Consider the following 26,359-nt stretch of genomic DNA (forward strand, 5'->3'; position numbering starts at 1 on the left):
ATGCTCACCCCTCCTCTGCTCCTCGTGATGGCTGAAGACCCATCGGTCCAGCATCACTCTCGCCCCAAATCATCTTTCCAAGACTATTCTCCCTATCTGTTGTGATGGCTAAAAGCAAAACTCATTCACTCACCGACCCTGTGCACCAGGTTGAGCTCTCCTCGTGGGTCTTCATTCTCGTAGAGGGAACCAAACATGTAGTGAAGGAGCTGGGGAGGATCTCTGAACTGCAGCCCCGGTGCCCCAGCGAACCCCGCTGCCTCCTCCACAGCCACCTCCTCCTCATCTAGGGCTGACAGATGCACATGCCGTCAGGACCTGCCTCAAGTCTTCCTCTGTGACACTTTCCTCTCATTTACATCATCTGTTTTTTATTATGCTGGTAGATTTTCCAGCTACACCCCTGTGCAGTCTGCACAGCAGTCACAGCCAATTCATTTTCTCATCTTTATTTATAAACAGTTAATCTTTTCCAAAAAAGAGAAAAGAGGTAGTGGAAGGAATATCTTTCCCTTTCCTTTCTTCTGGAAATAAATTCTGGTCCTGGAGAGTCCAAAAAAAAGTTAAACAGGGAGTTTAATTTTCCTCACTTGATGTTTGAGATTATTTTTTGTTAATGAAGATCATTACTCCAGCTCATTTTGTAGATGACAAATATAGAGTGAGACTGGCTGTCTAATTTTATTTTTTTTCAGAAAAACTAGAATTTGAACCTTAAAAATTATGGGAAATCAGTTAGCTTTCTTTTAGGAGTTGTTTAAAATGTCAAACTCTTCCCAAGGTTTAGCAGGTGTTAAACTTGATAATAAAATCAAGTTGCTAGGCTAAACTCCATAGTGGCTATACTGACAGAAATCCAGAATCACACCACTGACTTTGAATTCATCAAATTAGCATCTGGCTACTTTTTCTTCCACAGGATGTTAAAACTTCACCAAATCGCACACAAAAAACGTCAAAATAGAATTTGTTTATAAAACATGAAGTTTAGGTTTTCAAGCATGTCATGGGGATTTAAGTGTTCACCTCCCATTACTTGAGGATGAACGTGGGATCCATGCATGGCTTGTAGCTCTACCCTGGCTACATCAGGAGATGGGCTCCCAAAATCCCAGGATCTGTGAAAATGTCAGTTGAATTCCTGTTTTAAATCAGTGGGAAATACTTAATGGCCTACAAGATACAAAGAAAAACTCACCAGTGCAGGACTGTCTGTTAACACCAAGCCTGTAACCCTCCTTACATGCACATTCGTATGACCCAAGAGAATTAACACAGAAATGATCACAGTTGCCATTATCAAGATGACATTCATCCACATCTAGGAAAAAGCAGATATAAATGCTGATTAGCTGCAAATACCTCTGCTTCAAGAGTGCACTCTGTGCCTGGCTGCACTTAATAAAACCTGATTTTCTTAGTACTTTGGGGCTCTTCCTTTATCAGTAGTATTGGAGATATTAAAACATTTCAGGGCAACGTGGAATGGATTGTTTCACCAATGTTTGTGTCTCATGTGAAAACAGCTGCTTAAAGCTGTTAAACTCAGACGGTCTTTTGGTTATTTTGAGGGCTCTCCTTTTGTAGAAATAGTCTTTAATACACATCAATATACAGTGTCCACAGAGAGAGGAGGAAAAGTTCCTCTTCGCTGGCTTGTCTCCCACAGCCCCACTCCTCCAGGCCTGATGCTGGGTTATTACTGTATTCCAGTCTCATGAAGTGGAAATTATACATTTGTAAAACCATATCGAGCAAAACCGGCATACAGTCCCTGATTCTTTTACTAGGTAAATTCCCACAAAGCCCTGTGATGAGCTTTGACAGCATTTCTTCTGTGGTGCTTAGCTAGACCAAGCCACCAGCGTGAAAGCACTCACCATCGCAGGTGCAGCCGTCGGCGTTCAGCTGGAACCCTGCTTTGCAGGCACACTCGTAGCCGCCCGCATAGTTGATGCAGAACTGGGAGCAGCAGGACTCTCCGGTCTCACATTCATCCAGCTCTGCAAGGAAAGGGCAGCTCATTCAGCCCCTGGATATGGTCTGAGCTGCTGCCAAAGGTTCGCTTGGTAGCTATTGTGCTTTTCAGCATATGCCTTTCTACATCTTCCTCTCCCACATAAAATGCTGTCTGAATCCTGACAGCAGCTGCCTTCTACCTGCTCCCACAGTAGCCAATATCTTCTGTGCCAAGGGAGAGGCATCTTTTCTTCAAGACTTAACTACCATGAGATGATTTAGAAAACAGACAACAACTAGGTCTCATCACCCCACAAATACTATCTATTTAAAAGTCACCTAGATTTAACCATTTGGATTTCTATAAGTCCAACTTTATTCAATGCAAACTAAGTGTGAAACAAAGCTCTGATACAACAAGGCATTTGCTGGACATCGGTAGACTGCTAGATGCAATTGTAGCTAAATGCAATTGTACATAACTAATTACCCCTTGCTTTATATTTCCCTGTGTCCACCTGGATATTGTTATTGGTGACACCACTGCTCTGTGATTAGAAACGAGAATTGAGCTGTTATGTCTTTATTCCAGGCTCTCAGCTGATCTCAGCCCCTGCAGCTGCTGAGCAGGTCGGTGGCCATTCAAGGGCCACCTTGTCAATGCTGAGTCTGCAAAATGCTTTGAACGTTACCCGGACAAGCAGCCACAGATGAGAAAGGTCAGTGTCTCAATTAACCTTGGAAGGAGTACCAACATTATTAGGAAACATCAACAGCAAAAAGAGGAGAAAGAAAATGTAATTAATCAATCGAGGTGAGGAGGTCAGCACAAAAATGATTAATGCAGGTTATTTGAATACAGAGCGTCTTCCAGGAATGTCACAAGTCAAGCTCCTCCGCAGTACATCAGATGATGTCTTGCTCTGGGGTCTAGTAACAGCCCCTTGTCTGTGTAGGAATGTGAAATGTGCATCCAACAAAAAGGAGATTTTTGCTGTCAGGAGCAGTTTTTTTACATCCTCAGCCTTGCCAAACCCTTCCCCTGCACTCTCAATTCCACTCACTGCGGACAGAGTAACAGCTTCTGTCTGAAACCTCCATTAGCAGATCACAGAGCAGGGGTATGAGTGGGAGGCTGCCCCCCCTCCTTTCATCTGTACACAAATGAGACTGCATAACTCACCCCAGTCTTACAAGGCTGTGGATCCAAGTTTGCCTCCCTGCTCTTCTTTTCTTTGGGTTTTAAGCTCCAGCACCAACCGCCCTTGCAGAGCTCAGCGTTCCCCTGCTCCTCCCTCTCTCCTGCGCCTGGCTTTTCTTGTTGTAAGACTCCTTGTCTGTAACGACTCTCACATTCATCAGAGTTTCCGCACTCTACTTCTCCTCATGTCTTGCTACACTGTTCGGTGATGCCTGCTCATATTTTACCTCTCCCCTCTTCTCGACTATTCCTTAAAATTTTAATGGAATAGTGACAGCAAGTCTAAACTAGAATGAGATACAGCTTGCATAGCAAAAGACATAAACAAAAAAAATTATATCATAAAATTGTTTAAAACATGAAGGAATTTTTAAGCTCCTCTCTCCAAATAAAAACAAGTCTATCTCCACTGCTTTCACTTCCTAAGTGAGACTTCTCACAGCCCGAAGTGCAATCTCATCTCTAAGCAAATCTGATGGAAATACAGCAACTTCCACAACCCAAAGTGGAGTGTGTGTATCAAGCACTTCAGAACAGCAGTGCTACAACTTCCAGCCAGCACCAATCTTCTTCCCAGCCACAAGCTGAGGAATGGAAGAGAAAAAAGTCAGTAAAGTGATCATTGGGCTGAGCAAAACGGCAACGGTCATGGCAACTGGTGATGCACTAAAGTGTCATCTTCCATTTGGGAGGCAGAACTCCTTCCCCTCATAAATTAATAATCCCAGCAAACATGCAGAACAAGGCAAGCTGGAGCAGCAGCAGAGGAAGCTCCAGAGGAGCTCCAGCTCTAGACAAAGGGAAGAGTGTGGGAAAGTGTTTCGTGAAGTTACAGCTCTCCTGCATTCTCCCCTTGCAGAAAGACCTGCCACACTTCCTCCCTCCTCCCACGGAGAAGCAGCATTTGTCATGAATTACCTGCACATGTTTTGCCATCAAAATCAAGCTGATAGCCGTCATCACAGAAGCAGCGTGGCCCAGCAGTTGTGTGCTTGCAGTGGTGCGAGCAGCCACCATTGCTGTCCTGGCAGCTATCGACAATTTCCATTTCGATGCCTTGTGGAGAAATAAATCAAAAGGATGTTAAAAAGCAAGCTCAGGGAGAAAGAGTCACCGGAGGATTAATTTTCTGTAAAAAAGTACCGATAAGACAACTGCTGTAGCAGGAAATATAAACTCAACTCATATACCCAAGAGGAGCATGTTTTGGAGCCACTGAACTCCAGGTATTTGTCTCTTTGTGTCATAACACTGGATGCTCTTGACTTTGGTAACATGAAGCCAGCTCGCCATTGCAGCTGTCTGCCTGCCACAGGAGTATTTACAGGTTTCCTGAGATTTATGCTTTGTTTGAATGCAACTGCAACTTCTGCCCTTGCTCCGAAGGAGGAAAGGAACCATCTGAGGAACCCAGGTGGTTCATCTCAACCCAGACTGCTTAAGATTTCCAAAAAGTAGCTTTCAGTTTTGTATGTGAATGGGAAAGAGTTGGATTCTGAAACATTCACCAAGCACAAATGCCTTAATATTTCCATAGTGGAGACTGACACTGAACGATGAAGCAAAACAATCTGCAGGTTTTGACTCTAGGATGTTCCTTCAAGGGGACACATGACAGCCCAGCATCTGCTGAGACTTTGTTCTCTCTTCATCAGTAAGAGTGGAATAATAACTCTTCCCCATGCCACTAGGGAAATGGAAGAATAAAAAAAGAATGTAAATTGTTCAAACACTGGGATTATCCTGGTCATAAATAAATGCAGAATGTTTTTATTTTTATTGTTTGCTCTGTAATATTATACTTAAGGCACAGAGAATCACCGTCCTCTGAGACTTGCTCAACATCAAGAGAAAATATCAGAAAATCACAATGAAATCTAAGTGGCCTAACCCACTTTCTTATCCGCCTAACAGATCACTTTGTGTCTATATATATTAATGCATTTCTTCCGCCATTGTACTACTCAGTTCCAACCACCTATGAAATAATTCTGCAGGATGTCTCTCACATAATTGGGTTTTGGTTTTAATGCATGTTAATGCTTTGAAACTGATTTCCATCCTTATTATTTCTTGCACACACATTCTTAGGGAAAGCATTAATTCTCTGACATGCGGCATATTTTCCTAAGGAAATTCCGCTGAAAGTTCTAGCACAGTATTATTATATTGAACGATCTTTGCACACCTCTGCTAAAACAGGTTGTGCTTTTGTCTGCATTCCAGTGAGCTTATGCTAGGTTCATAGTAACACCCACTCTTCCACATCACCTCCTTTATTAAACTAAATTTGCCCTCCAGGATAGCCCAGGGATCATCTATCAATTCACAGTGCTGGGAGACAGTCCCCTTCTCAAGAAAAGTAGCGTTAAGAAACCCCACTGGCAAGAGGTAAGTATGGGAGGGAAGACAACAGGACTCAGCATCATTTTAGTTTGGGAAACTTTAGTTGTTCAAGTAATTTGTCATCCTCTTTCTTTTTTTTCTTTAAGCATCTACTTAACAGTGTCAGTCTCAGGAGAAACATCAGTAAACCCAGACAGATAAAGACAAGAGCGGAACATCATGTCAGCTTTCTTTTGCATCAGATGCAGCAAATTAAAATTTCGGAGAAGGAAAGGAATGAATACATTTCACAGAAAACCAATATTTTGGTATCTCTGCAACAGAATTTGCCAGACTGAAGGTAAGCCAAGAGGGCTATTTGCTCTTTGAAATGCAGTAATTAAGGTCTGAACGCAGGCTTAGGAATGTATCAACCTGCAAAACCAGCAGCAGCAGAAAGTAGATGAAGAAAATAGTATTAAGCTTGAGCGTTTGCATACATTTTTTTTCTGCTGGGAGTGCTAATCCAACTGAATTAAAAATGAAGCATAGCAGTTTGCAGATAAGATAGCCTGAAATGCGTAGCTGTAAAAGTGTCACTTACGGTAGCACTGCTTTCCATCAGCCCCCAGCTCAAAGCCGGGATTACAGACACAGGTGAAGGACCCCAGATTGTTCACACAACGATGAGCACACCTGGCTCTCCCTTCTGCACACTCATCAATGTCTGTGAAGCAGAGAGGAAGGCAGAGGCATTCATTTGGATATTAAAATAAAAAATAATACTGCTCTACATGCACATGGGTGTACTTCCAAGCATCCACTGAAAAGAGCATCCTGATGTTAGTCTGCAAATGACAGCATCTGATGAATGTAGGAGCACTGAACTCATAATATTATTCTCCAAAATAATCTTTTTTTCTAAACACCACTGACCTTGAACCTTTCAACATGAATATTTACAATATCAGACATTATATTTACAGTATCAGCCAAAGTAGCTTGCTTGTTATTCCTAGAACAAAAGCAATGGCAAAAGAAGCCACGTAAAGAACAGAAAAAAGTCCCGTCTCCCCGTACCCTAAAATTATTAGTGGAGCAGAAAACATTTGTTATTTCCTGAATGTCAAATGATTTGCATTAAGTGGTGTCTAGGTCTCAGCAGGTACGATGGAGAGAGATTTCCCCTGTCACACCCCCAAAATCCTGCAGGTTCCTCTACACAAGTCCAGCAGGGAGGCACCTACTCAAATGAGGAGGCTCACCTCATCTGTAAGAAAAGAATAAAAGCAGGGGGGGGCTGTTCTTCACCCAGTTCTCTGTCAAGGATCCTGTTCCTCAGCTTTACACTTACCATTCCATATCCTGACATTATGCCACAAAAGGCATCCTTCTTCCTAAAATCTCAGTGAGGCATAAAAATACTTTTAAGGAATAATTATTGAATTAAAAAAAAAAAAAAAGGAAAAGAAAAAACCTGTACTAAATACTGCTGCTGTGGAGCCCCGCTGCAGAAAGCACCAGCCTCTGTGCAACAACTGACATTATCTTACACATGGCAAATACTTAACCGACCTCCTGCTCCTTTCTCTTGTTCTGACATTTTTATTGCAATATAAAGATTATTCATCACAGCTACCCAGGGTCAGTCTCTCGCCCACAGGAGAGAACAATCTGGTGTGTGGCTCTTCACCTCTTATCACAGCCAACCACTTTCTAACGGGTTTCTTTCTCCATATGCGCTGTAACCCATACCATATTCGTGGTTCTTTATACTTGAATACAAGTAGCTTTACGAATGCAATCAGCCTGCTTGCAAAAGGAGGCCCCAGGCAGTGCAAACACCACACACCGACTCATGAAAATTTCAGGATAAATGACAGCTTCGCTGAAGCAGCAACGTGAATAGCTGCCGTTTAGAACAAAATGGTCTATTTCTCCTTTTTCTGTAATTAATTGTCACTTTGCAAGTAGAGTATGTTGGCAAATGCTGTAAATGTTCTTTTCTCTTTTTCTGCTTTTTCAAACAGAAAAATAAAAAGTTGGAAAACTGAACCACAGACACCATCCTGCATGCGCTTCTCCATATCTTGTAAATAGAGCTAAAAGCTAAAGCATGACACTTTAATTGCCCTCCGTTTCCTTCTAGCTTGGTTTCCAAAAAGTGAAATACCACCTTGAATTTTGCAAAAGACACAGAATAATTTCTAGGAGAAAAAAAACAATAATTGTATATCCATGGTAAGACATGACAATGATTCAGAAGTCTGTTTCCATAAGGCTGGAAAGAAAATTTGTTCCAATATAACATTGCAAGCTATCTAGTGCTTTAGCTTACACATAAATTAACAGAATTGTCAACGTATATCTAATAACATGCTGACCCAAGCATTAAACCCACTGCTGTTTCCATCTACTAATCATCAGTGTCTACACTACTTGAAACTATTTTGCTTTTTCAGTAACCTTAGTCATATGAGTAATCTCAGTGAGAGCAGGAAAGCACTAAGGCGTGCAGTGCTATTCACAGAAAGGCATACAACATTTTTAAGTAAAATCCTTAGGGTAGGAATACTCTATACATAAGGAAATGATTTAAGTATTGGCAACATTTTGGCCAAATTTTCAAAAGGAAGAGTTCAAAATTAGTGTCTGATAACGTACCCTCATCCAGACAAGGCTGCTAAAGATCTCTGCACCATGAAGTCACACGCATTTTTTTAACTTCATAAAACTGATAACTATCTAGCTTCCCCGCATCATATTGAAAGAGAAAAGCTGGTATTTTGGTCTCTAATATCTGTAATATCTGCAGAAATGCTTTACAACTTTTTCAAAATCCCAGACTAAGTACAGGACTTTGGAATCTAACTATTTAAGCTCCTCTCTCTGGAAATCTTACACTTCGTGATTTCTTCCTTCACAGTAGTCTCTCTATTAATATGGAAACAGTTCTCCTGCTAAAAAGCCCTTTGAATTCTAAATAGGTTTTCAGTGACCTGGTTCAGACTGTTACTTGAACCAATTTTTCAGGATATGTGGGACATTATTTTAAAGGGACCCTACAAGAATAACACTACGGCATCTACAAATCTGGTTGCTAGAAAGCATGAATTAAGAGATCACAGAGTAATTTTCATTTCTAAAATTGTCCTTCAAGACTATCAACTGACAAAAATATCAGACAGAACTGCTGTTTTAAAAAGCATACATGTATTTGTATAACATATTTTTTTCCCATTCAAAGCTCAATAAGACCAAGTACTGATTAATAACTTTCTTCCCAATAAATAGTCCATATTTTCTTACCTAAACAGGACTTCTTGTCTGCAGAAAGATAATGCCCTGGATGACACTCACATCTTGCAATTCCTCCCTCATTTTGACAGATTTGTGAGCATCCTCCATTCCCACTTGTGCAGGGGTCTATCACTGAAACCAATTAGAGCACACTGTCAACTTAAAGGTCACATTTTTATCTGAAAATGGTCTTACCTGCCATCACTACAACTAGCAATGAAGATTACAATAGCTGTAAGACATTAGGCTAAAAAAAAAACAAACAACAAAACATTTGACAGAATTTTGTGCATAGTAAAGCCGTCGTCTTCCTTGAATGCTACCTTCTCTCTTGCTGGACAGCATTTTTCATAGAGTAGCAACAATGCTGTAAACAGCAGGAATCCAGGCTCATATTACACCTTGGAAGCAGGACAAGAAAAGAACAATTTTATTCTTATTTTGCTGTAACTGAGCAGATTTCAAGAGTTGCTCTAAACAATAGCTATTAGCACTCCAAGGTGTGTGAACTTATAAACACATACATCGCTGGAGTTCACCACATAATAACGTGCATTTAAAAGTCTAGAGAAAGTAAATGCTGAAGAGCCCCAAAAGACCTCTTTCAGTCTAAAAACATATGCCATTCATGTTACACATTGAGGTTTTTTTCTTTTTTGAACAATAACATGCTATTTCAAGGATAAGCTGCTCTAAGTGGTAACGACTCAGAAACACTATTTATAAAAGGTCTGCACAAGCCTCCATCTCAAAGATTTCACAGGTTTTACAGGTTTATTTCAGGAATGCATACCTTCTGGAAGCATACTGATGTATTTGCCCGAATAAAGACTTTGCACACACAAACCCAGGCCTTTTGGGACTGTTTGGACACATCCGATTTGGATTAAGAGCCAGAATTTTCATAGCAAAATCTGATGTTCTCCACGAACTGGAGGTATCAGTTTGGAGTATTACTTACATTAACATATCAGCGAATAACGTTACATAGGCAAATTTGGAGAACACCTTTTAAAATATGTTCTCTAGAGTTCTGCTTAGTTTCAAATAGATCTTTTTAAAAGTTGAGTTTATTTCCATACAATTCAACCTTTAACATGGTTTTAGCATTTTACTAATTATTGTTCAATTTGACACACTTGAGCGGTATTCTTCATTCGCTTTCAGCCTGACATCTCCTTCACTGGCTACCTCAAGCTCTCTACAAGCCAACTTCTACCGAAGCAGAAGGAAAGTCAAAATCAGTTCAGCTGCAGTGGAGTCATGGTTTCGGTAATCCTGGGAAAAGCTTGAAAGTATTTTCCACTAGACATTGCTACTTGCTCTTCCAGTGGCCAATCACACACACATATATAGATATGAAGGAGAAGGGAACTGGAAAAACCTCTATTATATATAGATTCATTTAAGTATCTTGTAGGTTTTTTCATTTCCTCCAGTTTTCACTTTTCTATGTAGCCAATGGCATTTTGTGCCACCACTTGGTGCAAAGAAGGAAGCTGCCCCAGAATGTCTTCAAATTCCCTCACTTCACCTCCTGCCATCTCAAGAACGCAACTGTCTGCAGGCTGAGAGTTTGACTTGATAGTATTTTGAAAAACATAAAATCACTGAACTGAAATTTACTGTTGGACTTCCAACACAATATGTTGGAAGTAGGTTTCCGAGGGACAAAAGCACTTCATCCTACGTGGCACTTTCAAGGCTGACAACTTGCCTTTGCAGTTTGACAGTTTGTGGTCTACAAAGCATTTAGCTTCAAGCAACAACTCGTTCTTTGCTGATATGAAATATTGAGCTATTTGCTGATTCATTTTCCATTTGGATAAATTACATGAAATCAGCATCAAACAGCATCTGTTAAACCTGCATATTATAAAGGTTTTCAGAGCATCTGAAGCTTTAATTTGAGAATGATTACAGTATAGAGTAAAACTTGTAATACTATGTGACATGATAACAAGCAAACAACAAATTATAGGGGAGATGATAGCAAACATAGTAATTTGAATAAAGATAGCAGCCTTGGAATTCCTTAGACAAGACAGAAGTTTGTAAAGAAAAACTATTCCGAACATAAAGCAACCACTGATCAATTTGTTTTCCACTGACTTATCTGTTCCTTCCTGTTATAGGCAGGTTTCAGGAAAACCTAAAAATAACTCATTAGTGTTCTTTATCCGACACATTTGGCTCTTATTGTTTGACTTATTAACTTCAATGGATAATAGATTCCATCCTACAAAGCTCTATTCCAGGCTGTTAAGCACTATGGCAAAAAATTTTACTGTAACTTTCATTTCCTGACTGTCCAAGGACAGGGTCTAGTTCTCTAGTCCCATCTGCCAGGGCCTCTAGAGCACCTAAAGAGGGAGAACTGGGCCACCTTAAGCTAATCTTCTAGCTCACCGCAATCATGACCTTTCAGTGGAGAAAACATGAAGTTATAAAGAGTAAAATTTCCTTCTGATGACAAGGAAGGTTAGGAGTTGAAATAGCATTGACTTACAGGAGGGAAACTTAGAAGTGGCTTGAGAAAGATTTGTTCTTACCATCTCTGGATAACCCAAGAAGGAATCCACTCTAGCAGACACCTTACAGAGCCCATTCTCTTACAAAAGTATCACAGCCACTGCTGATCACATCCATACGTGCTTCACCCCTGGAGCAGCTATCTCACCACTTTGTCTGATGCCACACCACTCCACCCCATCGGTTTACCTCCATGCTAAAGGCTGAACCACCTGCTAGGTGGATGTTTCTTTACGACCTTTCAGGACTAAGGAGTGCAGCATTAACTCCCAAGGAGTCAGCAGGGATGACTCCACACCCACAGCACAGCTACACCTGCTGTAGTAAATAACCTCATGACCCTGTGGTTTCTGTCCAAACCAGTGGTACAGAAGCCATCCCTTCTTGGTTGGAAATTAAAAGCAGTCAGGCTCAACTCCTCCTACCTTTTTTACCTAAATCACCTCCACTTGCCAACTCAAATGTATTCATGGCCGCTTTATGCTCATTTGTTCCTGTAAAAGTTTTGTCCATTGGTGTAACTAGCACTTTTCTCTCCCAGGTGTTGATTCACTAAATTACTTACAGGAGAAAAGCATCCTACATGGCCTTCATTTTGCTAGCTGAGCTCTCCTTGTGAGACAGATTCTCCTTCCTCTAACCACAGCTGTGCTCCCGGGAGGGCTGCACAATTATATTTTGATTTACACCACCCTGAACACAGATAACCAGGCATACAGGCGAACTCCAAATAAGGTCTCACCTGCAGACAGAGCTGACCTTGCCCTTACTCCACTGTTCAGTAATTACTGGCTGGTGACAAACTGCTGCCTTTGCTATGTAGCTGACCCTCATCAGCCTCACGATGTGAGGGAGTGAACAGTGACAGCTGCCTGCACGGTGGCAAAACCTCACCAATTAGCAACTGAGTCTGCTCGTTTTCCTGCTGAGCTTGAACCAGTTGCTGGTGGCTGACAAAGCATGATGGCACACGAAGGTCTGAACTGCTCCATCGCAGCCCAAGGGACAACTCCCACCCAACCAGGCATCGCCACACTCAGACCACGCCAATCCAACCTCTGTCCTACCGCAACACTACAAAAAACACCAAAAAGTTTTATGCAGGGGTCTGAACGCCTAGCTGCCTTGGGCAAAGACATCTTGAGTGCCAGAGGCACTGGAGAAACCATGAGAATTTTGAAAACAGGCTGGAGAATTTCAGAGAAAGTTCTCTGACACCCTCAACCCATTAATCCTCCCCTTTTCTGACTCTTTCTGACACTCTCATGGCCACTCCATGAGAGACAAGGAGAGGCAAGCTGGCTGTGGATGCTCCCGAAGCACAGTGTGTGAAGGCTCTGTGGAGGGCAGGATTCGGGGAAGCTGAATCCGAAGGCCAAGTGCTCATTGCACACAGCATGAGTTGGAAGCAAGCTGAACAGCAGGATTTACTTACACTTTATACACAGCATATAAAATCTCCAAGCAGAAGAGGAGCCATATGGAAACGGTTTTGTGACAGGAATTTTAGCGCAATAAATCCATAACTTTGGCCCTATCTTTCCCTGGCATATTCAAGGGTACCATGTGTGTGCGCTTGTGTTGAGGAAGAGGGGGAGATTCGCCTTAAAAACTGATGAATATGTTAAGATATACAAGAGAAAAAAAACCAACAAAACAATAATCAAACCCAAGGTGGCATTTCTGTACTGCATCCGAGAGTGCTCGCTTAGAAACCTGAAGAGGAGGATGAACAAATCAGACTGCAATTAGGAGCAACATAAGCCAGAAGGAGATAAAGAAAAGACATTCTGAAGAGTAAAATATGTTTTATAGGACAACTCTGTATACAACTTGGTGAGTAATAAAATGTTAGAATCAAAACACAATTTAGTTCCTAACCTACATCATCGTCATCAGTGTGCAACAAAGAGCCAGAAATCTACAAGGCCAAAATCTTGTTCAAAGTTATGAAGCAATGTGAAATTCACACCTTGAGTGTATAATTTTAATCCTGTTAATAAGCAATTCCTAAAGCTGGTTTTGGCCAGCAGGGTGAAACAAGAATAAATACAGCATCCTGAAGTGCTATCCTGAGATCTTTTAGATTGGCTTTAATGTGTGTCTCCAGGCAGGTCATGCAGGATTTAGCTTCACAGGACTTGGTGTCCCTCTTCAGCTGGTAGCCTGGCTGGCACCAGCAATTTTATCGGTTTTTACAAAGCTGAATGCACTCCTGCTCACAACCCTCTTGTTAACACTGCAGGAATTAACAGCTGGAGCCAAGGAAGCATTGAAGAAACGCACACCAACAACCCAAAAAATGTATTTCCTATTTTAAATATATAAATGACAGTAAAAATACACAAACCTCACCGAACAGCTTTCATAAACGCACCTGTCTCAATCCTCTGCAAAATTACTCTCCCTCGCATTCATGGTGCTTGTTTGACACAGCATCCCACGTCAGTGAAAGCCTGTGATTCCAGGGAGAGGCAGGTGAGATCCAAGAGCTGTAATGCTGACTGAAGTACAGCCACCCTTTGATCTGACAGCAGCAAAGCACTCAAGAATCCACTGAGGCAAGGAGAGGAGGAAAAAAGAACAGCCCCAGTGGCATTTGCCCATTGGCTTTTTTCTGTCCCTGCTATCATTGATTTGCAAAAAGAAGAAATTGTCTTTCAGGCTTATTTCCTCAGCTCCATTCATAGGAAGCTGCAAATGACAGGAGTCACAAGCTCCGCAGGATGAACTTACAAAGTAAACCACAAGGAACAAGAGGCTTTTTAGTACGTCTCTAAAAGATGCTTCTTCTTTTACCCAGGCAAATTAATATTCTTTTTTGTTCAACGTATATCCCTGGCCTCCGGAGAAACATTTCTCCTCCTGCCAAAATACATTAACACACACCCACACCTATTCGCACACTGCATATAAAAATAAGATAGATCATTTGAACCTGTTATTGTGCCGTATGTATGCAAGTGCGAGCACGTGCACGACTGCATCTATATATATTTTAACAGCAGGGATTTATTATGTTCTCCATGAGTAGCTGGGAAGACTATTTGTTCCTCCACGGAAGGCATGAAACTGAACCCAATACAGTCAGCAAAGAGCTTTGATATTTATTTTAGGAATATTAATATTAATTCATTTATCTGTAATAGACATTAAGAAAACATTAGCTATATAAGCTGCTATAGGATGCATTTCACCCTAGGCTACCAATTAGCAAATACTTAGCTTGTGCAGTCAAGTACGTGTTAAAAAGACAAAGAGAAAAGAAAATTTTTACATTATCATGGATGCATACAAAGTAGTCGCCAAAAGACACCTCACTGCATACTGGACCTAACCCTGGCTTCTGATCTCCACCTGCGTCTGCAAAATCCTCACCTGGTTAGCTATGTAACTTTAAAGCAACTCGGTTTCTACATGAGAAACAGCAGATCCGATATATATTATTGCTTGCCGCACATTTGTATCCAAAAACCTGTTTTTCAGCAAGAATATTCAAATAAGATGAAAATATTTCAGAAGATGAAAAATGCCTTAAATCAGCTCCGAGTGACAGAATATACATTTTGATTTTGAAAAGTTCCATTTTCTCCCTCCTTTCCTGGGCATGTGCCAGTTTGGATGTAAGGGAGGATAAGAAGCAACCTGCCATATCGAGAATAGTGGAGGATTTGAAGCCAGAAGGGGACGAGCACAAACTCCTGTGCTGAGAGCTTGCAGCAGTGAGGCTGGGCAGCCTGGCCCTGCGCGGGCTGTGCCAGCGGGTGGGGAGCGAGGGATCGCTCCGGAGTGGCCACAGCCGGGTTTATCACACCTGCTGCCAAGGCATCATGCGGACTTTGTGAGAGAAGGTGCCAGACTAAAGGAGAATTGCATCTGGGGAAGGAAAAGGACGAATTGTGCTTGTGCTGCCAGGTGCCAGCAATGCATCTTTGATGAGAAAAAGGGAGAAACTTGGCATGTCATGAATCTAATTCCACCTGCTGTAAAGGGGCTTGTGGCTGGAAGCCTGACCACATGCATGGGGTTCAGGCAGAAAAATGACATGCTCTCTGCTTTCAAAGATTTACTCATGAAGCCTGGTAGAAAACCTGTCCTGCTGCCGAGTTCTAACAGGCACGGTGGTACAGATGATGTTGAGCTAGGGAGGCAACATCACAGGAAGGGGGATGGCAGCAGGAGACATACACAGGACAGACAAAGATTGGCTGATGGTTGAGAAACACAGATTTGTCAACACTATTTTTTTACAATAACGCTAATATTTTTGCTCAAAGCCAGAATATGAAGCCATAGTTGGATGCACACACAGCAACAATGGAGCTAGAATACAGTCTTTTCAAGCCTATGTTTTCCATCACTTTAAATTCAACCTTATCAATGACAAGAAATGTAACTTCAGATATACTGTGCCTTTATTTACATGGGAAAACACAGATTATAGATTGGTATAAATGTTTTCTTTGTTACTTGCTCTATTAAGTGCCTTAGTGTGTGAAAGCCTCCTTAAACCCCGCATCTCAACAGTTTTTATACATAAGGCAGACAAAGATAACAACTGGCACTAGAGATGAATTTGGGTCTAAAGACTGCGCTGCTTTCAGTTTTAGTCATTCAAACAGGAATAAATACCAGTGAAGACAATGAATTTACATGAATCCAAACCCACAGCCTGATATTACAATAAACACAGTCACTGTCTGAATTTCTTCTTTCCAGACACCGGTTGGTTAAACTTCAATGAAGTTAAATTCATCACATTAGCATAATAAAGACATTAAAAGCAAAGCCAATAAAATTGGACAGTGTTACCTTTAGTTATTCTAATTACCTAATTTGCAGTGAACATTCAGTCTGGTACATACATCTAAAAATGAATTCAATATTGAGCAAACTCTGTGGAACGATAAAGTTAAAAAAGAATAGGACCATTGCAAAAGATGAGATTCTGGAGTAGCAGACAGTATCAGAGATCATCAAAGGATTCAAGAAGAAGGTATTTATTTCCCTTTCACACACTAGTTATCACTTAACAAGGCAACCCATCGTAGAGGCCATTTCCCTTAAAGTACAAGCAGAAGTTTCTAATGAGAGCAGGGTGAATGACAAATAACAGATTTCTTCTAACTCTGTATTTTGAGGCTGAAATTAGCAGCGGAGGGATAGACCACCAGCAGTTAGTCAGGTTCCCAAACACACTGTGATGACATAGTAAGAGGATCGGACTCACTGGGAAGAGCTTGTCACAGAAGTTCAGTAATCTTCCATGCAACTACATGAGAAAATATCTTATCCCAAGTTTTTGACTCTTCGGATGTAAGCTGAATATTTTATAAGATAGATCCACTTCCTTATGTATGGGAGACTTCCAAGCTGTCTAGGCTGTAAAATCTGCTTCCCCTCAAGTGATTTTGGCACTTTTGCTCCCAGAAACACAGGGTTGCCAAAAAGAAAAAGACCACGGAAAGAATGAATATAACAGAAATCTGAGCTGGGTTCATCTGAAAACCCTGTCTAAAGGGATGTTTGTTTCTTATTTCTGCAGTTGAGATAATCACCTTCCATAAACAGCTCATTTCCAGAACATAGTCCATTTTTATTCTTAGTATGTGGGAGAGAAGTATTCACGGAAGAAATATTATTGCTCATGCAAGACCTTTTCGAAATAGTGAATGTTCTGCTTAGCTGCACTAAGTCAAAAGAGAGGTGCATTACTGGGTTTACACTTCTTGGTTGTATGAGTGCCTCCAACTGAATGTATAAACTGGTGCAGCAGAAGAGACAAACTCTCCATCCCCAACAGTTATTGGAAGCAGTTTGTGCCCAAATCCCAGTGCTATGCACTTGCGGATTACTGGTTTATATAAAAAGCTTCCCTCTGTCCTCATCAATTAGTAACTGTCTTGTGCTCCAACACATGAAAGCTTATTATATCCATTTATTTTGGTGTCTTATCCAAACAGAACTCAATATACTCTACTCACTATTGTGTATATCCATTATTACGATAGCAGTTCTCTCTGAAACTTACTCCTGTCTCACATCTTAGGATTTATTTCTGTCCATTCTTGATAATTTCCAAGATACTACAAATGGAACTGATCGTTGTATTAAGTATTTTTAATAAACTTAAGTGAATATTTACATCTGTGAAATGAAAACTCGCTTCCGGATAACGTTGAAAGCTAGGACTACTCCAAACTGAGCTTCTTGATTATTTGTACCAGAAGAAAACTTTACTATTCTATGTTCGTAGAAGGTTTTACGTATTACATAGGTAAATTAATTTAATTGCCATGATACCTACTTGTTGTGTTTATTATTCAGTCCTCTTGCTCTTTTCCTCCCAAAGTCACTTTAGTTCTTTTTGTTTTTTGTATAAAATTCCCTCTCCAACACAGCTGAAAATGAGATTGTCCAGAGAGCGTGACATAAATCAAACATCACATCTTTCACTTCTGGGTCTCCCCAGTCAGATCTGACCAGAAAGAGATGAATTTCTTTCTCTTTTAATGCACAGAAAACCACTAGTGTTTCTAGTTATATATGAACACTCTGCTTTTACATTATTTTTTTCTCTAACAATAGTGTTTCCTTATCCACCCCCTCTCCAGCTAAGATACTCAAGAAAAGATTGAGACTTCACCATATTTTTAATTGCAGTTAATTACCAAAACACTGTATGTCTCTCTATGCGGTAAACCCAAGAAATCTAAAAGGGTAATTTCGTTAAATAAAAACACATCATTTCTGCAGCTTGGCCCTGGTACATCTTGTGTTCTAGTTGCATCAGTAAATTTACTGCTGTGATAATACCAGAAATGACTGATGACATATTTGGTTGATATTTATCACAACCAAGGGACTTTGTGCAAGAACTGAGACAATGATCAAACTGTGAGTGAACTTATTCTGCAGATGTGGTCTGACCATACTTGACTGTTCATCTCATATTACCCAAAATTAGGCTGAAAAATTTAAACAAATGACGTCCTTTTCTCCTTCTCAAGTGACAGAATATTTTAATCCTTTTTACAGAATTCAACAACTTGACTTTTGTACCAATTTAAATGCAACGCAAGGACAGCATATTTATAATTATTATTATTATTATCATCATCATCAACAACATGCAGAATCAACTCTGCATGTCTCCTCCCAGGGCTCAGAGTCCAACCTAAGAAACACAGGGTTTATTTTTAATGGCAGAGTTGTTAATCCTCTCCACAGGCACACAAACGGGCATTGTGTCACAGGCTGAACTGCTCAGCCCTATGACAGTCACATTTACATAAGTACATACATGGAGTAGCTCCTTACTATAAATCGATGGATTTTCACCCAAATCTGAAAAGCAGGGTATAGCCTTTGGGATCATATCCACCCTCTTTCCACTGCTTTCTAATGCTTGTTTCTTGGAATGGGATCCTACTGACCAAGAGCAGACATCTGTCAGTACAACCGCAAGCATCGTTCAGATTAACAGACCAGTTGCCAAGAGGAGACCTGCAGCCCATACTCTATATTTAATGCTGGCAGAAAGGGGAAGAGATCTACAAGAAAGCATTCATGAATTGAAAATCTTCAATATGGAAACTTTAAAACTAATTTAAGGTATCAATCAGTTCAGTTTGCAACTTCTTTTGTTACCGGCTTTCATGTGTTCTCTTTTGGGTGTGCGGTGGAGGAGTACAGCACAGGTTTTGCTGCCTGAGCAAGGGAAACTCGTTATCAGCTGTAAGAGAGATGTTACAAACAGGACTGAAGTGGATGAAGATGTAACCCTGATATACAGGAGCAGTGCAGCCTTTTGAAGACCAGTGTAGATAAAGGACTGCATCAAAGGGCACAGTTCCACTTCAGAAACAAAGATTTTTCACTAATGTATAGCACTGTAATTATCAGCACACAGCATGAGCAGAATCTCAGGAAAAATACTCAAAACTCTCAGCCCTACATGCATGGGCACCGCCTGTGTGAATTAAAAGGATTAGCACATCACTAAACATTCATGTAATGTTGCCTTGGAGGAGAGTTTTCAGCCTGCCACATCCATACTTATCATTATGCCTAATAACTAAAATCTACACCAGACTCAACCAGACAATTCCATATTACTGTTTTACCTAAAAAAGTTAAACATACAGCAAAGGCTGAAGAGAAGAGATGAAGGCTAGTGCTTCTCCTCTTCATGCTCTCTCTGAAAACTTACTTAAATGTTTAATTAGCCTTTTAGAGCTCCCTCTCTAGTTAACAGTCCAAAGCACCATATTCTCAAATATATATCAGCAATTCACAAATTTGGCCTCTGCTCTTGATCCTCCCAAGAGGATTTTCACTGTAGCACAGTCGCAGAGATTTTACTTCATCATCTCACCCCTTGACACAGTTAATGACATCCTCCTGCTTCTTCTCAAGCCTCCACCTAGTAAAGCCCAAGGTGTCCCAATGTGGCAGTCTGGTGGAGGCGGTCAACTACTGCAAAGTTAAATACAACTTCAGGGCAGCAACCACAAGTTTTTATTTTGTCTTCATCACTGAAGATTCAAGCTGCGCTTTGGGACTGCTTGGTTGGAACAGCAGGGTTCTGCCAGGTGCCAGTGGGCAGGAGATTTCACTACCTGTGTTTGTACCTCTTCAGAAAAAAAACAGGCAAAAAGACTAAGTAAGAGGGGGAGTAACAGAGTCAGAAAAGCCCAGGGTATGCCTGGAACATGCAAGGGGATGTGACACAAAGGAAAAATGCCCAGAAGTGGAGAAATGTTTTCACTGGAAATGAAGACTCCTATTTACTTAATGCCTGCTGCAAAGCAAAAGAAATTTTCATGAGATTGCATCACAGAAACATGAGACACCATCACCAGTTTGTTCTCAAGAAAAAAAAAAGACCAAATTTAGACAGATATGAATTCTCACAAACTACTTAACGTGGAAAGGATACCAAGATCCTTTGTAACTTAGACAAAACTCAGAACGGTTAAGTCTACTAACAATTGTACTTACACAAAAATGGGTTTAGCAGAGAAAACCACATCCTGAAGTATTTGAAGTGCTCATTGTATTTACTCACCTACGCAGGTGCGCCCATCAGCGTGGAGCCTGTACCCCGCTTGGCACTGGCAGTGGAAGGAGCCGTGTGTGTTGACACAGCCTTGCTGGCAGCCACCATTCACCACCGCACACTCATCTATGTCTAAAGAGAGAAGGTAGATGACAAGAATTAGAAGACAGCTTCAGCAAAGTCATACCCTGTTTCTCCTGTTTACTTTGCTTCTGCGCTGTAAACAGATCAAAGAAAACTGAAATTTCATGGTGTTTTTCAAAGTTTCCACGGGCATTGCCTCCGTAAGCTCTACTTCTGAAGCTCTTGTTTAATTAGGGTAATCTGGGACATAGTCATTTCCTTGGGGCCAGGAGTAAAAAACAGGGAGAGAATTAGGGTAAAATAACACATCTGAGCTTGTAGGTACCACTGGTCAAACACTTAGCTTTTGTAAAAAGTTGCTATATGATAATTTCCTTTTGCATCACGCCTTTAAACGTACTGGCAGGTGCTCTTGAGGGTACAAGCAAGTACAGCTGACAAACAGAATAAAAACATAAAAGAACAGAGCCCATGATCTCAATCAACATTACATGTTCAACCACTGAATACACAGAGCTTAGTACGTTTAAGAAGAGTGACAATTTTTTGTCACATTTTCTAGGAATCTTGTCCCTTAAGCCTCCTCGTGTTCACCTGAACTTCCCATGTCTTCCTCTCAGATGATCTTCCTGAATAATTATGCAATTCCCTGGTGACATCTTTTCCAAACCTAAGCAGGGATCTTTCCGTATTTTCAATTTTACGAAATTACATTCAATCAAATGAGGAGGGAAACTAGTAAAACCAGCTGAAAAACACTGCTGTAAAGTTTTATCTATAAAAAATGGACAAAAATGGACAGAAAAAAGACGAGATAGTTAAGTAAACAAGCAGGTGAAGGTTTAAAACAGATCCACAAAACTGAATTTTCATAGGTACCACAAAAGCAGTTTCTGCATCTTTTCAGCAACACTAGGCTACTGTAAGTAGCATTTGATTGGCATGTTGACATCATTCCCTTAAAAATCTACACAAAAGTCATTGGAAATAAGAGTCAGTTCATTCTCTGCCAAAATTTTCCTTGGTAGATGTTTGTCTTAACAGCCTTCAGGGATGGTAACTCCCTGTCTCCCCACCGCTTCCAGGGGTGATGCTGGTACCAGAGTATCCTGACCACCAAGACACTCTCCTCTTCCCAAAGTCAAACCTGTCTCCTGCAGTAGACATTTATAAAAAAAACTCCTCCTTTCAACATTAAATACTCCTAAGGATTTAATTGCTCTTTAGATTATGTTCTCAAATCTAAGGAATTTACCAATCCAAGTGGGTGTGGACAAGGAGACTGGGATTTAAAGAAATAAAAGAGTGGCAGCAACAACAAGCAAGTCAGCAATTACTGCTGTGGTGAAGGTAGCTGGCAGCAGAACAGAACGCAGCAACACAAAGATTTTTCCCCCCCATATTGCACTTGAGGAACAAGAAGTCTGGCTTTCGTTTTTTCTTTTTTTGCTGTAGATGTATCTGCTTTGCATTTTGCTTTCATGGTTGGTTTTTTTTTTTTATGCTTTCATGTTTATTCAGTTTTAGAAAATCTAATCAAAATTAAAAGAAAAAACAAATTTTAAAGATGACTTGGAAATGCACAACGTCCTGGTCCTACAGAAATGTGTTTATGAAGTTAAATTTTAATGCTTCACATGTGACTATCACTTACCTAAAAGGAAGTCCTGGTGTTGACTAGTGTTTAAATTCAAACCGTTTGCTAATGTGTGCCACTTTTCAATCCTTCTGCTCTATTTGCTGTTTTATTAGACTGTATACCACATACATTTCCTACTGCCTGGAGACATCTGGAATACCCTTTTTTTTTAAACAAAAGGTTTGCTTTTTTAAATGTAAACAGTAAAAAGAAAATGTTATTCATCTTGTTAAGTTCTATACTGTTAAGAAATAGCCTGCTGAAAAACACCAGGATGAAATAAAACCCAGGAAACTATTTGTCCCTGTATCACAGGGGACAGAGCTAAAATAAAAAGTATCACAGAACTAAAATAAACAAAACGGCTCAGAAAAATAACACAAGGAAGCAGCTGATATATAGTACACCACGTTCTACTATTTATACCTCAATAAACTCAAATACCGGGAGCTTCAATATATTAATTTTATAGGCTACAATCAGCTGCCGAATTTCTCTAATATACCAAATGCAGTTTTAAATTGGGATATCAACACTTACAAAGGAGAAAAAATAGTCCAGCTAATAGTAACAAGTGCTTAGTTTTAACTCTATTTGTTAGTCTCTATTTGAACATTTAAAGTGACTTGGATTACAGAGGAGCTCTGCACTCAGCAACTCGAGGACTCGCTGCAGCCCTTCTTTCAATGGCATTTCCTTCATGCTGGCACTTCCCAAAATAATACTGACAAAAGGCAATATAATTAAATGAAAAACAAAAGACCCTAAATATTTGCATATAGGAGCTATACCTAACCTCATCCCAACAATCCCTCCATCGTGTAGGGGAGAAACCAGAGGAAAGACCAACAAGCCTGGCGATATAACCCCATGACTGTCTTCCCAGGATATAGCATGAGTAGTTTGATGACAGATGATCCCTTCTCGTCTCAGGCTTCCTTTGCAAGATCAATATTTTAAGGACTATATGTTGAAAGTTTCCTTCATGTACTACAGATATAATCAAGAAAAATGCAACACACAATTGCCTTTCAGTGTCTTCTACATCGCAAGGCTAGGAAAAAACTTCACCCTCAGTCAGAGGAGAAAAATGCCTTAATTATGTTGTCTAGGGAATAGTCTGCAAAGTGGATGCTAAACTCAATGCTTGAGCTGCACTTGGAAATTTTTAAAGTTTCAACATATTTGGACTTCTATATTTAAATTGCTACACTATTACTGTAAAGGACATATGTACCAGGAAAACCAAAGTTTATACAGTTATAGGTATGGAAGCAACCATTTCTTTTTGCACATGGGAATACCTATAGAAAACTAAAATTATTCTAGAATTATGAAGCTATAAAATTATAAAAAAAATCTAAAAATATAAAATCATTATATTGCAGTTCTAGAATATCATGGTATTATGGAAGATTGCATCTGTTTAACAATACACTATAATTAAATTTGGATTAGTTTCCACTGCAGAACAAATTGAAACACCTACGTGCTCAGCTCTCTATAGTTACAATTTAGGACGCTTATCTGAATAACCCAAATTTCAAGCCATTTATGGCTTGCTTATCACAAGTCAGACTGTGATAAAAGTAACTGCATTCCCACAAAAGAGAGGGAAAGCAATCCGCTGAGACGAGAGGTGAGAAGGGAAATGAGAATGGTGTGCTGTCCCAAGGCTATCTCACAAAGGGGATTATGCTGCTGGGTGAAAAGAGCAGAGCCAGTATGTGACTATCCTTCTTTTCACCTACAGAGATTTCATGAGAGATCCATTTTAGTGGGATCTCCACTGAAGATATCTCTGCTTTCCATGCTGTCCGTACACACCTCGTGCCACACCACGTATGCCAGGACGTACAGAGAGTGTGTCTCCCTTTACCCACTTGTCATTGTGAACAAGCTGGCAGGATCACGTAGTGATATATAGTACACCACGTGCGCAGTCAAACAAGCCAAAAGTCAATCCTATGTGTTGCCACGACATAAATTATTTTAGTAAGCACGACCTGCACCTTTTTTAGCTCTTCTTGCTTCTGAGGTCTGTGCATTTGGACTGACCTGTGCACCACAGCTGCACACTGACGTTTCCTCCATCCCAAAAGGACGCACATCTCGAATCCCAAACACGGGAAAAGAAGACACGGTGCACAAACGCACAACCTGCTGCCAGCACTGTGCCCTTTCCAAAAGCAAATCCTACTAATGCAGTTAAGGATATTGAAGTCCTTTATAACTTTGAACAGTGGCTCCACTAATCTTCAAGGAAGTTTGTTTCCAATTGATTTGAAGGGCCACGTTGGCAACAGTTTGATTTTTCCATCCAAAATCTGTTTAAATACAGAGCCGGGCGATTGCTTATTTAGAATTCAGGGTCATCACATCAGTCACTTTTTTCATATCACTACTAAAACATTTAGGAACAGCTATGATCTATAAGCCCCTTAAAAATAAACAGACAGCAGCGTTAAACACTTAATTAGTAAACCTGCAATCGTGTTTTTATAAAGGAAAAAAAAAAAGCAAGACGTTGCCAGATAAATTCCCTACTAACAAACAGCTTAGATTTTTACACCATTAAGAAATGTAAACAACATGCAAACCTAAATCCCCCCAAACAGAAAGAAAACAGTTCTGATAGCAGCAGGTCTCAAATTCCCAGCATCTTCCCCATTTACAGGATCTTTCCTCGCTTTTTTCGCTATATAGTACAAGACAGAGTTGTGAGCGGTTGAGCTATTTTTCATCTCCCAGTTTGTAAGTGCTCCATGTGCTACACCCAAGCAACACTTGCAGGTCATGAACTGGCTGCAGCCACAACTCCCACACCTCTGAACAGAGAGGAGGTGGTGCTGCCAATGACACCTCTAATACTGTAAACCAGCCACGTCCTTAAATCTACATATAACAAATACCTGAAGGGTCAGAAGCCTCCAAAGCGTTCATCACTCCAAAGTGAGTCCTCCAAAGGACTCAGAAGTGTTTGTCTCTGTTTTAACCACTGGACAGGCACCTCACACAATCCCAAGTCCTCTTTTGTCTTTAAATCCCTTTTTTTCCCAAAGGGTCTGCCTAAGAATTTCTGCAGCGACTGCTGCCACTGTTACTGCACCACTCATTCTCCTACAGGTCTGCAATGACCTTCTGTAGGTATATGCATACCTTTGGGCTCTGGTGCAGGACAACTGCCACTTCAGACCACAAAGTGCCTGCAGAAATACTGAAAGGCAAGGCAATTTATATTTTAAAAGCAATGCATTCCTCACAAGATCATTAGTTGCAACTTTTCACATGCCTTCAATGCATGCGTGTGCAGCAAGTATGACATGAAACAGTCTTCTAACATCAATTTGTTCTGCTTGCACATTTTAGCACAAGGGTATTTACAGTACAGCCTCTACTGCAGACCTGAGTTCCCTTCTTTGGGCTGGCCAAGCCAACGACAGCACAAACAGTTCGAGAATCCTGAATGGAAAGAGACATCACATGCCAAGGGTATTGCAGGGATGGCATTTACCCTGAGGACACTTTGTCAACAGTACAATGTGAGGTCTAAGGAGGCACAAGGTGGCAGAGCAAGGGTCCTCTCTCAGCTAAGATTGATGGAGCCAGCAGCGCTTCTTCTAGGTGACAGACAGACTTTCTTTTCCTTGACTTAAAACCATGCACAGACAGAGAATTCTTTGAAGCCAGTACTTTCTGATAGATAAGCAGAGAACAAATTTCCTCTTCACAGTGCCCAGACACTATCAGAGAACAGAACCAGAACTGGACAGTATGGACTGCATCATCTGAAGATTACCGTCTTTTTTTTAGTTTTGGCAAAATCTCTTTACTTAGGCAAGTAAATAACAACATGAAGAGAGGCAGAGACCAAATAGTTGTGTTACGCACTCCACAAACATCGGAGATTTGACATGGATCAAAAGATTTCCATCCAGCTGGCAGCCAATGTAAAAAACACGTTCCGGGTACGGGTTAGCACACCACCAGCATGCAGGGGCCAAAACACCATGATACCATCTGCAGATCTGGCCCAAATGACTTTTACAGATGCATAATTATACCCTTTTTAGCAGATGCCTAAGAAATGCTACATAAAATTGGAATGAATGACACACGCACATTTCCATTTTCCAGCCACCACAATCCCCCCAGCTCACTGCAGAAAGGATGCAACACACAGAAGAACCCTACTTGCATTTACTTAGAATATGGTTTATGCTGATGGCTTTAAATTCAGATTATAATTAAAAATAAT

At 40.6% G+C, this 26,359-nt stretch overlaps 1 protein-coding gene across 1 annotated transcript in view; it reads right to left on the reverse strand.

The window, feature by feature from the left end:
* LOC104063822 (multiple epidermal growth factor-like domains protein 6) overlaps positions 1-26,359 on the reverse strand; it is a 194,697-nt gene that overhangs the window by 48,217 nt on the left and 120,121 nt on the right. Inside the window, exons 6-12 of the mRNA XM_054074867.1 lie at positions 20,388-20,510; positions 8,795-8,917; positions 6,090-6,212; positions 4,079-4,216; positions 1,881-2,003; positions 1,199-1,321; positions 134-292 (exon numbers count right to left, since the gene is read on the reverse strand). Coding sequence (XP_053930842.1) covers positions 134-292; positions 1,199-1,321; positions 1,881-2,003; positions 4,079-4,216; positions 6,090-6,212; positions 8,795-8,917; positions 20,388-20,510 — 912 coding nt within the window. The remainder of the gene's footprint in view (positions 1-133; positions 293-1,198; positions 1,322-1,880; positions 2,004-4,078; positions 4,217-6,089; positions 6,213-8,794; positions 8,918-20,387; positions 20,511-26,359) is intronic.

The sequence above is a fragment of the Cuculus canorus genome, chromosome 9, assembly GCF_017976375.1.
Source record: "Cuculus canorus isolate bCucCan1 chromosome 9, bCucCan1.pri, whole genome shotgun sequence".
NCBI classification, from domain to species: domain Eukaryota; kingdom Metazoa; phylum Chordata; class Aves; order Cuculiformes; family Cuculidae; genus Cuculus; species Cuculus canorus.